At 53.5% G+C, this 12,665-nt stretch overlaps 1 protein-coding gene across 1 annotated transcript in view; it reads right to left on the bottom strand.

The window, feature by feature from the left end:
• Positions 1 to 5,297, bottom strand: part of DUOX1 (dual oxidase 1) — a 29,190-nt gene extending 23,893 nt beyond the window's left edge. Inside the window, exons 1-8 of the mRNA XM_075530676.1 lie at positions 5,240 to 5,297; positions 3,622 to 3,705; positions 3,296 to 3,460; positions 2,352 to 2,539; positions 2,056 to 2,257; positions 1,791 to 1,957; positions 1,293 to 1,353; positions 1,091 to 1,187 (exon numbers count right to left, since the gene is read on the bottom strand). Coding sequence (XP_075386791.1) covers positions 1,091 to 1,187; positions 1,293 to 1,353; positions 1,791 to 1,957; positions 2,056 to 2,257; positions 2,352 to 2,539; positions 3,296 to 3,460; positions 3,622 to 3,705; positions 5,240 to 5,297 — 1,022 coding nt within the window. The remainder of the gene's footprint in view (positions 1 to 1,090; positions 1,188 to 1,292; positions 1,354 to 1,790; positions 1,958 to 2,055; positions 2,258 to 2,351; positions 2,540 to 3,295; positions 3,461 to 3,621; positions 3,706 to 5,239) is intronic.
• Between the last annotated feature and the right edge of the window lie 7,368 nt (positions 5,298 to 12,665).

The raw sequence follows: 12,665 nt of genomic DNA, 5'->3' as shown, positions 1-12,665 counted from the left end.
AAACATCTAAAATAATATTTAAATTATTCATTTGAAGTTACTTGTCTATGAATCACTCAATTGTCTATGACTTATCAGGCATCTAAAGGCATGTCCAGATAAACCAGAGTAAAGTCTAACCTATGAATTGTTTCAAATTATAATAAAAATTTTAACAAATAAAGAAGCTGACATGCTTTGTTTCCTTAACATTTAATTAAATATGTATATATATTTAATAGTTTTATCGGGGGCTCTTACATCTCTTATCACAATCCCTACATGCATCTAGTGTGTCAAGCACATTTGCACATATGCGGCCATCATCATTTTCAAAGCATTCTCTTCCCACTTGAGCCCCTGATATCAGGTCCTCATTTACTCTCCCTCCCTCACAAACCCTTGATAAGTTATAGATTATTATTTTCATGTTTTACATTGTTCTCCGTCACCCCTCACTTTTCCGTTATTCGTCCCTCTGGGACAGGGGTCTAGTTTGATCCTTGTGATAAACATGTATTTTTATGTACAGGGTGTTTCATTACTGTGGAGCTAATATTTTTCTTCAGCTTTCACACACTTTCATAATTCTTCCCCCTGAAAGCTTTTACAAGCCAGACCCTGTGCTTACAACTAATACGCCCCGTGTAGTGGTCAGACTCAGATGGTTATGTGATCCCCTGAGCCTCGATGAACCAAACCAAATGCACGTCTGTGGAAGTGGATTCTGACGCAGAGTGGACAGAGGGTTTCCCAGGCTGTGCATCTTTAGGGGAGCAGACTGCCATGCATCTCCCATGGAGCTGTGGGTGGGTCCCAACAGACCCTTTGGGAAGCAGTCAATTGCTTTAGCCACTGCATCCCTAGGTATCTCTGGACCTCAGTTAGGCTATTTCGTGTCAGGGAATTAAAATTTAACCAGCTTCAGGAGATTACAGCTATTGTTACAAACTCAAAGGCCTTTATCATTTTCACTCTTCCCTCCTACATGTCACTGTTCCATGGGTGAGACATGGATCCTTCCGGGCTGATAATTGGGTCTCGGGGCTCTTGGGAGCTGATTTTTGTCACCGGACTTTGCACCCACACACCTTTGAGCCCCCTCCCTCACCTCATGTAGACACCAGGGGGCACCATGGTGGAGAGGAACTGCTCAGATGCCGCCAGGAACTCTGGAGAGATGCTGGGGTCCAGAAATGGTCGGTAGCCTGCGCGAAGGTAACAAGAGAGGGCACAGAATTTAGCCCTTAAACCGCCCGAGCCGACCCCCACCCTGCTCCCCAAACTCCCGCCCTCATCTCCACCTCCCTCACCTGCATACTCTGGAGGCGTTTTCTGCAAGAAGCTGGGCAGCCATTCGTACAGCGCGATGTTCTGGGGGCAGGAAAAGGATTGAGGGGAAATGCTGGGGGTTCGGGGGCTGGCGCTCAGACTGGGAAACCAGGTCTGGTGCGCTAGAAGGGGGGGGGGCGGCGGGGGCGGGGGGGCGTTACTCCGAGCGCAGGGAAGGTTCAGGTGGGAGATGAGTGCAGGCAGGGTCGGCGAAAGGAGAGGCTACTCCCATAGTAACTGTGTGCGCAGGCCTGTCACCAAGGTGTGACTCTGGGGTGGGCCCTTTGAGTAGGAGGCCTTGGTGGGAACCAGAACGGAACTAACAACCCTGAGCAGCCTGTCTTCCGCATAAATCAACAACGCCTGGGTTGCACCCCCGGGCCCTGGTCAGGGACCCCCGCCCCAGGCGGGCGCCCTCTGGGCAGGAGGGTCTCCCTGGAAAGGGGGAGGGGCGGGGCGCGGGTGGAGGCCGCGCGCACCTGGTAGGTGGCGACGACCCTCTTGCGCGCGTGCTGGAACAGCTCCTCGTCGCCCCAGTGCGGGTGCCGGTGCGCCAGCCTCTGAGCCCACAAGTTGTGGTAGCGGAACCACAGCAGCCCCAGCGCCTGCAGGAAGGGCTCGCGGTTGCCCCGCTCTGCCCCGAAGGCTGCGGCCGGGCAGGGGGGACACACGCACGTGTTGGGGGGCGCCGCCGCCACCCCGGGACGCCCCGGCCCGCCCCGCCCCGGCCCCCAGCCGCCTCACCGTAGAGCCCCTGGGCGCCCCGCTGGCCCGTGGCGGGGTCGGGCGCGGCCCACATGAGCGGCGGCGGCGGCGAGTCCACGGGGAAGGCGGGGTCGCGCCCGGTCGCCAGCTGCCCCCCGGAGAAGCTCCGCAGCGCGTCGCTCCGCGAGTGCGAGGAGCCATAGATGGCGCTGCCGTCCAGCCAGCCGGTCACCTCGTTGGTCTGCGGGGCGGGGGAGGGGCGCGGGTTGGTGCCCGCCTGCCCCTCGGCCGTCCTCGGTGCCCCCCATCCCGGCCCGCGGCCCGCCGGGCCTCACCAGGTCCCGGGGGTTGCTGGGGCTCTGTCCGGTCTCGGGGTCCCAGCGGCTCCGCTGGAAGGGCAGCACCACGTCCCCGAGGCGGTCGGGATCGAACACGGGGTCTCCGGGCGGGATGCGGATGTTGAGGAACTCGGCGGGGCAGCCGGTCCGGTCCACGCTCACCACATCGGAGAGCAGGTGGTAGCCTAGAACAGAGGGAAGAGAATGTACTAGGACCAACTATGGGTGTCAGCTCCCAAGTGTCAACAGCTATTTGGAGCAAGTCCCAGCCCTGGCGTCCCAGCCCCTACCCTTCCCAGTCCTTTGTCGCTGGCCTGGCTGGCCTGTGTGCGCTTTGGTTCAAGCTGTTGTCATGTCAGACTGGCCCTCTCCCGGGTAACTGGGAGGAGCCCAATGAGCGTGCCTAGGTAAGCAGGCTGGCAGGACCCGCACCCGCTCTAACACACCCAGAGGCCTGGCAGCCCTACTGGGATGTTGGCCAGTGGGAAGTCACTCTGGACTCCAGCAGGAGCTGGACACTGCTATTGGGCTAGCCATTGGGTCTCAGCCACTGGGGCTACTCTCCGGGCACCCCAGTTGGTCTCCCCTTAACTTCAGACCCCTGCCTTGAGCAGGTCCTGGGAGTCACAGGGCGAAGAACAGGGTCGCAGTGTAAATCCTTGCCAGATTATTTTCATGCCCCTGCCCTGCTCTGCTTGACCAACTCACCCTGTCCTGCCCTGCTCGGCCAACTCACCCTCACAACATCCAGTGGCAGCTCCACTGCCTCCCCTCACCCCTCATCTTCTGTCATGTGGGCAGATTTATGGCTCCCAACCAGACCTCACTTCCACATGAAGCCCCACCCTCCTGTTTCTCAGGCCCTCTGTCCATCTTCCTTAGACAAAGCGCTGTCCAGTCTAACCCCCTGGCTTCTCTCCCCTGGTGGTTGAGGCCCTCACCGAAGAAGACCCCTAGCACAGTTCGGTTCTGCAGTGAGGCCTGCCCAGCAGGGCCTCTCATGACCTTGTTGCTGATGTCCCGGGGGTTGGGAAGGTGGGGTTCTCCCAAGGGTTGGTAGACGCCATCTGCGTAGCTGGCTGGAACCAGGCGCTGCAACCTAGAGCCTGGTGGGAAGGATAGTACCAGTATGAATTTCTCCCCCAGGCTTCTCTCCACACCATAGACCCAAGAGCCTTGGAAATGGATGGGCCTCTGCCAGTCCTTGCCCTAAGCAGTGAGTAGCCACCCAGCCTTGGGGCTCTGTCTCTAAGCACGGAGCTCTCACCTTTGCTGCCCCACCTGTGCTCCATTAGGTTGTTGTACCAGCCATCAAATCGCTGCACCTCCCATGAAATGGAGTTCTGAGACCCTGTGTGAGAAGGGAGGTGTGGAGACAGCTGGGCCATCAGGGTGCGGAAGGGAAGGTGAACTGGACATTAGGAGTGGGAGAGTGGGCACCCAGCACAGGTGGGATGAGGTGGGCGGGGAGGTATAGAGGGAGAGAGCCAGGTCAAAGTGAAGACCAGTCTCTGAACTGCTCAGGGAGATGTGGCCGGATACCCCAAAGGAATCCGGGGCTGTGTGCAAGCAGCCTATGAAAAGAAGGGGCAGTGGACTGGAGCACAGAGGGGATGAGGAGGATGCTGGAGCTCCCTACTCCCCTCACACCTTAGCTCCCAGGGGACGCTGCAGCCCACAAGCCATCCTGAGCATAAGGCATCATAGGAACAAGAGCTGGCCCTGCCCTATGGCAGAGAGGGACGTGTCACTCTGTGATCCAACCCTAGGCAGGGGCAGCATGGGGAGGGCTCTGGCCCTCTCTGCCCAAACAGAGCCCAGGGCAAGGGTGTGGGTTCACAGCACTGAAGTTTTGGGGCCTGTTGTTACACTGGTCTTTTTCCCAGTTTCCTGGGTGGGGTCAGGGACTGAGCTGGCCATGTGGGTGATGTCACATCTTCTCTTTTGAGGATATCATAACCTCATTTTAAAAAAAATCCTCCTCTTGACCCTATGGGTGCTTCCCCCAAACTAGGGTCATGGAGACAGCACTCAGCTGTTGATTGAGGCACGCAGATAAGTGAGGGCAGAAGGATGGGTTTAGATTAGGAATGAGCGGATGGGTGTTTCTGGTCCGTCGCTCAGCTTCTTTTCTACATGCCTGAGGCAGAGGGAGCATCCTCCTTCTCATTGTTTCCCCAATGTGTAGCCAAAGATGAGATCGTAGAGCTTTCACACACACACACACACACACACACACACACACACACACTCACCTGAAGGCCAGGGAGGAAAAAGGACCCCTCCAGACTGAGGGGTCCACAGTTTCCTCTGCTTCCTGTTCGGACATCTCCTACCACAGATGAGCAGGGACTTGCTCTTTGTAACCTCAAGACACCTATAGCCCACCTCTCTCCTCAGAGACCCAGAGCAGGTAGAGAGATCCTGGATTCTAATGAGACACCGCCCAGGGCCAGATAAGCAAGATGCCACTCTTACAGGAGATGCTGTTTTAGGCAATCAGTGACTTCCATGAGTTTTGGGCCCAATCTGACTCTAAGAGTCTTTATTGCTTTGTGCGTCTCTTCAGTCTTATTTGGGGTCAGAGACCCTTAATTTCTTGGGAGAGGGAATTGAGAAGATAGAGGTGAGGAGAAAAGTCTCCAAACCACATGGAATGAAATCAGAAAGCGTTCCTTTTCTTTGGATTTGGGGGAAGTCTTTCTTCCATCATTCATCCATCCATCCATCTAAGCTGGAAATCAACACCTACCTGTGCTGGGTGTTATATGGTTAAGGATTAGGGACACAGAAGTTAATGTGGCACAGCTCCTGACTTTAGGGGCACCCAGGACACCAGGCTCCTTTGTTTCAGCCACGCTTCCTCCTCCTCAGTCTGTACTCACCTGCTAGAGTCCACGGCCCAAGGAGGAGCACCCACGCCAGAGCCAGCCAGCCACCCATGACGAAAGCGAAAACAGGGCCCAAGTATTGAAACACCGCAAAACCGAGACCCTAGAAAAAGACAGAGGATAGAGAAAATGAGCCCTCATGGTTCAGGAGAAATCAGGGCCAGAACTCTGTCCATCCCTGTGACTTAAGGCCTGGGCCTGGACCCCGGCCACAGCAGGGAACAATGAGTAAGATGACTACTTTCAAGATTCTTTCATTTATTTACCAAATTCTTAACGTGTGCCCGTATGTGAGGGAACAATGAGCCAGGCACCGGTGCTTCAGCAATGAGCAAAATGGACAGAAGTCTCCCCCTTTGTGGACGTGCCTCCTAAGATTCATTTGAAAACCTTGCTTTGACCGAGCTTCCTCGAGTGTGCTGTGCTTCCTGGGGCCGGGAGACTGGGCTGGGACCCAGCATTGTGTCTGGACCTCAGTTTCCTCTTCTGGCAACCGGAGTGAAGGTGCCTGCCTGTGCTGTCTACCTCCTCGCTCCACGGCCGGAATCAGGCTGAGAATGAATTGGAATTCAAAGCAAGAAAAGTGACAGGTGTTACGCCAATGTGATGTACAGTGGGTGAGCTGGCCCCTGGCCCCTCTGGGTGGACTCAGTCAGAATGGAAGTAGTACCAGGGGCTCAAGCGTTGGTGTCACCAGGGGTTCGTGCACGTTGGGTGTTTGCTCTCTCCTCAGGCCAGCAAACCATCAAGGGTACCAGGGCGCTCAGGCCGGGACCCCTGAGCAACACAGGGTATGGCTGAACTGAGGTCGGAGACAGCCTCAACTCCAGCAAAACCCCAGGACTCCTGGGTGAGTTCTCCAATCAAAGAGGAGGGAACCCCAGAGGGTCTAAGCCATCTGGGGCAGCCTTGAAACGCACTTCCCGCCTCTGCCCCTAGGGGCACCCTCCGAGTCCACAGAGCTCCAATAAGGTGGTAATTCTCCAGAGAGTCTTAGCTCCAAGGGGATGCTGCAGCCCAGAAGCCATTCCCAGCATAAGGCATCATAGGCGCAAGAGCTGACCCTGCCCTATAGCAGAGAGGGACGTGTCACTCTGTGATCCAACCCCTCTCCCCATCTCCCATCAAACCAATGGAGAAACAAGGCCCTGTCACCACTCTGAGAACTCAGTATTCTACTTCACTCCAAAGAGCCTGGCCAGGTGGTGATGGTGGTGTGAGTGTGTGTGTGTGTGTGTGTGTGTGCACGCGAGCGACTGTGAGGGGAACTTTGAAGGGCTAGGCCTTGGACCATTGGAGCTGCCAGGCTGAACATGGCCATGTGGCCACAGGGGTCCTTTCTTGCTTGATCCAGTGCCATCTTCAGGATCCTGGGTCCTAAACAGCCCTGTATCCCTCAGCCCCTAAAGGCACGCAGGGGGCTCTTTCACTAGGTTGTGGGACCACCAAAGGAGGAAGGTGCGTGTGTTTAGAATCACTCCTTGTGAGTGGGTAGTCCTAGACGATTTACACAGCAGCAGGGGTGTAAGAGCTTCCCAATAGCTTAGAAGCAAGGGCCACAAGCCAAGGCCCGGAGTGAGGCCCCAGGCAGTGGCAGCACCAGGGAGAGATCCCAGGCTGGCCTGTTCTTGCCTCACATGGCCGCTTTCCCAGCCCCAAGGCCGAGCGCGCAGGGACTGTGGGGTGGTGAGTCCAGGACTTACAGATTCCCACGGAGGCCCCAGGGAACCGAACCCTAAAGGCCCAAGGTTGCCTCCCCGGCATGATTTGCTGTTTTCAGGAGGAGAGCCCAAAGATTCCCTAAACCCAGGAAAGGTAGGCCATCCCACTCGGTAACCCCAGTGTTACACAGAGTCCAGTCTCCACCAAGAGACCACCCATTTGGGCTTTCTGCGGAGACCGGAGGCGCCCTGGAACAAGTTATTCCCCCTCCCCGTAAACGTGGCGGAGCTGGGGCTCGCTCCGCCACAGCCCTGCGTTCAGAGCGCCCTCCGCAGGGACCCACCGCGCCCCGAAGCCCCCAGGGGTCTGACCTGCGGCCGAGGCGCCCCGGGCTCGGGCGGCGGATGGGCTCTGGGCTCGCGCCGGGCTCTGTGCCGAGCTCTCCGCCCCGCTGCCGTGCGGCTCCCGCGCCCGCTCTGCGCCCGCTCCCGGCCCGCTCTGGGCGGGAGGGGGTGAAGCCGGGGGGCGGGCCGCTGGGAGGCGGGGCCGGCTGGGGTGGGGCACCGGAGGACCAGCGCGCACTCGACCCGCCTCCGACTTCCGAGGGGCCCGGGCGGGCCAGGTGAGACAGAGCGGGTTCCCGGGCTCGGGTGGGTGGGGAGGGGGTGCCACCGGCTGAATGCGACCACGTGGGTGGCGGAAAGGACCAGTTGCGTGGGGTGGGGTGGGGACAGGGAGTGGCGGGAGAGAGTGCACGGGGAGTGTCCCCAACCGTCCCACACAGTCCAGTGTCCCGCTCTAGGTCCCTGAGGACTGCAGGCCGGCCGGGCCCGGCGTAAAGGCGAAACGAGTGTCCCAGGGACCTTCCCAGGGTCGCGATCAACGACCTTCCGGGGTTCCCCGTGCGATCCCAGGGTGGTCGCCTCACCAGTCGATCCCGCGCCCCGCTGGAGCCCTCTCTGCCGCGCCAGGTTTGCTGTGGGGTCACCCGTGGGGCCCCGGGGTGGAGATGCAAGCGCCGGAGGGACGGTGGCAGAAGGGCCAGTCTGGGGCCAGTGCGATGCGATGCAGATGCCCCCCTGTCGGAGGCCGCGGGTGGAGGTGGCGGCGTGGCGAGGAGGGAGGTGGGGCGGCCCTGCGGAGCCTCGGGTGCCTCCGAGAGGGTTGAGCACAAGTTAGGGGACGGGATGTCCCCCCTGATCCCAGTTTGTGGGGTCGAAACTTGGTTCGTGGGTGAGTTAAGAGAGGAGTGGGGGCTTGGGCGCCCGCTTTTGTGGCCCGATGTCCCGACCCGGTTCCTTCCCCGCTCCCAATCCCCGGGAGCGCTGCGGGCGAGGTAGGACCAGGAGGAGCGTGGCGCAGGTAAGTAACCGCGATCCAGGTCCGTAAGGAATGGGGATCATAGCGTGGGTGGCCGGGGAAGTGCTTTCGGGGATCCAGCTGTCGAAGCCGATCGGGGGCAGCCTTGAAACGCACTTCCCGCCTCGGCCCCTAGAGGCACTCTGGAGTCCACGGAGCTCGGATAAGGTGGTAATTCTCCAAAAAGAGAGTCCGGGAGACACTAAGAGCGAGCAAGAGAAACTCATAAGACTATACAATGTCACAGGATCTGCAGGTATAGAAGCTTTATCTCGGCTTAACTAGATGCTTGATAGTTTGGCTTAACTGGATTCAGCGCCCCTGAGCTCCTGACCCACCTCAGCTCTTACTGGGAAATCCTGCAATAAATAGCCCCTTCCCCATCCTGTTTGGTTTCTTCCTCTTTACTGAAACAACATACACGCACATGCGTTTGCGCACACGCTCCGTGAAGAGGAAAGCCCCGGACAGGTCAGCTACCCTTTTACTGGAGTCAGCCCCTCGGAAGAAAATAAACCCTGACCTTGCAGGAGGTGTGCCTCACAGTCCAGTTCCTGGGAACTCCAGACACTCCCCCCACTTCCCCCTCGTAAAGAAGGAGCGGTCTTAAGTCTGCGGGTTCTGGCTTATGGAGGAGATAGGCAGGGGGGAGACTTCTTTTTTCAAATCGTTTTATTGCCGTATACTTAAACATACAATTTAATCGTTTGATCATATTCAGAAGCGTTGTGCAATTATCACTACCATCAATTTCATAACGTCTTCTTCTTGTACTCCTAGCTGTTACCTCCTTGTTTTCCCCCTCCTCCCCTGCGATGCCCCTAGGTAATTATTAATCCAGTTACTGTCTATAGATTTACCTGTCCTGGATACATCCAGAAAATGATACAAAACACAAATAGGAAGCCCCCCAAAAAATGACTAGACGAAACAGAAAAACTTCAATTGAAAAGAGAGCAGAAACTATTAAAAATTGAAGCAACTTTAAAATGGATCAAAAGGGGCATCAAATGATAAGGTGTTACATTGTTACCCAATTACATCTGCCATAATAGACTTTACAATCTCTGTGTCTGACAGCAAGGATCTCCACACCCCTGGGCTATGGTCAGAGGGGACTCACCGGAGGCTTAATTCATGTGTGGACCCTGCAGAGGGATTTTGGCCTTCCACTGTTATCCATAGCCTTCTGCCAACTGGGTGTTCACAACTTAAGCTCTGATACCATTCCCTCATGGAGGTTTGGATTTTATTGTTTGCACTCCTTGGATCACACAGGCTGGTGTGCTTCTTCCATGTGGACTTAGTTGACACCTCACTTAGATGGCTGCTTGTTTGAAGACAAGGCTTTAAGGGAGATTTCTGGAGGAAGTTCTGGCCAAGCTACAAGAGCGGTCCTAGGGCACTGAGCCAGCACATAACTAACATTGAAGGCCGAATATTGGAGCTATGCCATGCTAAGTTTTCTATTTCCTCTCCACCCCTTCCATATATTTTATCTTGGGGTAAGTGAAGATGAAGTAACAGCACCTGAGATACACCTGGGAAGAAGAAAAGGCTTTATATGTCTGCAGAGCTCTGGTGTCCTGGTAGTTATGCACTGCGCTTCTACTCACAAGGTCAGCAGTTCAAAACCACCAGCTGTTCTGAGTTAGAGCACACTTCCTACTCCTATAAATATTTACAGACTCAGAAAATCACAGGAGCAATTCTATTCTGTCTGATAAATAGTATGACTGAGTAAGAATTCACTCAATGTCAGTGAATTTTTTATGCCTGTGTCTGACAATATCTTGTAAATATATGCATAGGTATGCAAATGTCCATTGTGTGTGTGTGTGTGTTTCATGGTGATTAGGGAAGAAGATGGCCCAGTGGACATTAACTAGAAATTTTCTCAGTTTAGAAGAAACTCTACGTTCAGACCCTACTTGTCAAACCAAGAAGGAAGGCTTGCAGAGGCTTTGCAGGCGGGGGTGGGGGTGGTTGGGTAGTGGGACTGCTGTGGGGGGACTTTTCCTTTCAGCGCTGCCTCTTTGTGCAAGAGGTCTGAGAGTTTAATAATGAAGCCAAATTGGGATCTGAGTCTTGAAAAATTAGCCTTAAATTAGGCAGTGTTTGTGAAGAAGACCCGGGGCATTAACTTGAACAAGAAAAATATTAAGAAAGGCAAATTTTATTCCCCAATTTTCCTTGTTGTTGCTGTTTTAACAATCACTCACCTCTCTCTTTGCTTGGTCATCTTTTCATAAACATTGTGGGGAATTAAGAATAAGTTAACATTGTTCTTCTGCACTTAAGATACAGAAAGCTTTTGTTAGTGCTTCTTTGAAGCACCATGTTAATAGAGGTGAGTCATGCTTGTAAAATATTTTATAACCCTCCCTTTAAAATGAAGGCAGGTATAACGATAATCTGTGACCCTGCCAACATAACGTACATTATGTATCATTGACTTATATTCCCAACATTTGGTTTTTAAAAATTCAGCATGTGACATTTATTCTCGCCACTAGCTATCTTTCTTTAGCTTCCCATTGTGTTCACCAATATGTTTTACAAACCTTCTTCCAGCCTTGCATCAAAACATAATGGCTTCTATCTATGTTTTGGAAATGAGAAATTCTTGATTTAATAATCGCCTGCCTTAAACACTGGGAGTCGAATTGGTTAAAACAAGTTCAGCTGAGGCTGAGGGAGCAAAATCCAAACAGACCTGAACTTTTAAACTTTGGGTGGAGTGGGCTAAGGGCCAGAATCGGCCACTTATGGTTAGAAACCCTGGAAGGGGGAGCTCAGAAGAAGTCGCAGGAGAGGGAGCTTGCTGTGGGAAAGCGGATGATTGCCAGGCAGTAGAATCGCCCACCATCCATGGAAATCCACTCAGTGGCCGTGAGTTCTGTTTTGAGTTTACAGAGAGCAACCCATATATTCAAAACACTGAAGTCCGTGGCCACCTTTGAGCTGGGCAGCTGTTTCCACCTCTGGTCAATATAGTTGGTTCCCATGTAAATGCACACAAGGAATGGCCTTTGTTTTCTCAGAGGGAGATGGTATTTCTAACAGGCGATGACTAAAGCGTAGAGAACTGGTTTGAAGTCCCGTTTAAATAAAACCAGCTTTTACAAGATAATTTCATCCATAAGTTCTTCGTTACTCATCTTCAGTTAGGGTTGCCATATGTATTTCCCATTCATTTAAACATGTTCATTCGTGCTTGGGCCTTCCGGAGAGAGGTTTTCTGGAAATGGTGTGACGTCAATAGAGATGGGTGGAGTTGGTCAAATCCCTTCCAGCCCATCCCTTAGTAAGATCTGGTGAGCCTAGGAGACTGTAGAATCCAGTATAATTATAGGGCAGCGAGGCAGCATAGCTCCCTCTTGTGTGCAAAATCGGAAGCCACGCAAAGGGATAGGAAATCATCCCGATATTTATTTATTCCTTTGCTCTAAAGCAGCGGTTCTCAACCTCTGGGTGGAGACCCCTTTGGGGGTTGAAGGACCCTTTCACAGGGGTCACCTAGGACCATCGGAAAACACATAAATAGTTCTCAATATATAATTACATATTGTTTTGTGATTAATCACTATGCTTTAATTATGTTTAATTATGTTCAATTTGTAACAATGAAATCTATCCTGCATATCAGATATTTACATTATGATTCATAGCAGTAGAAAAATTACAGTTATGAAGTAGCAACGGAAATAAGGTTTGGTTGGGGGGCCACCACCACATGAGGAACTGTATTGAAGGGTCATGGCATGAGGAAGGTTGGGAACCACTGGCCGAGAGCCTGATAACTATATGTTAAGCACAGGGGTCATGGTGGGCAGAGATGGAAAGAAAAAGCCTCTTCCCTCAAGGAACTTAGAGTCTAATTAGGAGACAGATGTTCGAGCAAGCACAGCACCCTGCCATAGCTGTGGTCATGGAGGTGTGTTCAAGATGCAATCAGAAAGTTAGAGGTCTGAACACCTGAATTGGTGTCAAAGGAAACTTCCTCAAGGAGGTAACAGGAGCTGAGACTTGAAGAGTGAAAAGAAATTTGCCAAAAGGGTGAGAACAGGCCAGGCAGAGGAAACATAATCGAGAAAGGTCTGGGGGCTTGAAAGAGCATGTCAGATTGAGGGAGAGGCAAATAGTTCAGTATTTTTAGAGACTGGGGGAGCAAAACAGGAAGGTGGAGGATTAAATGGGACCAGATCATCATGGGCTTTATATGGGATCGTGAGATTCGATTTTCCCAGAAATCGTGACAGCGGGGTAATACAATGATTTGCTTGTTAGAAACATTACTCTGGCACCAGGTAAGGGCTCATGCAACTGAATTGAGGCAGAGGGGATGTGATACTGGTTACCAGACATATTCAGGAGAAGGACCCGGGTCCGCTGGCTT

This window comes from Tenrec ecaudatus, chromosome 14 (assembly GCF_050624435.1).
Source record: "Tenrec ecaudatus isolate mTenEca1 chromosome 14, mTenEca1.hap1, whole genome shotgun sequence".
NCBI lineage: Eukaryota > Metazoa > Chordata > Mammalia > Afrosoricida > Tenrecidae > Tenrec > Tenrec ecaudatus.
The sequence above is the reverse complement of the archived record's forward strand: the minus strand, read 5'-3'. Positions and strand labels throughout refer to the sequence as shown.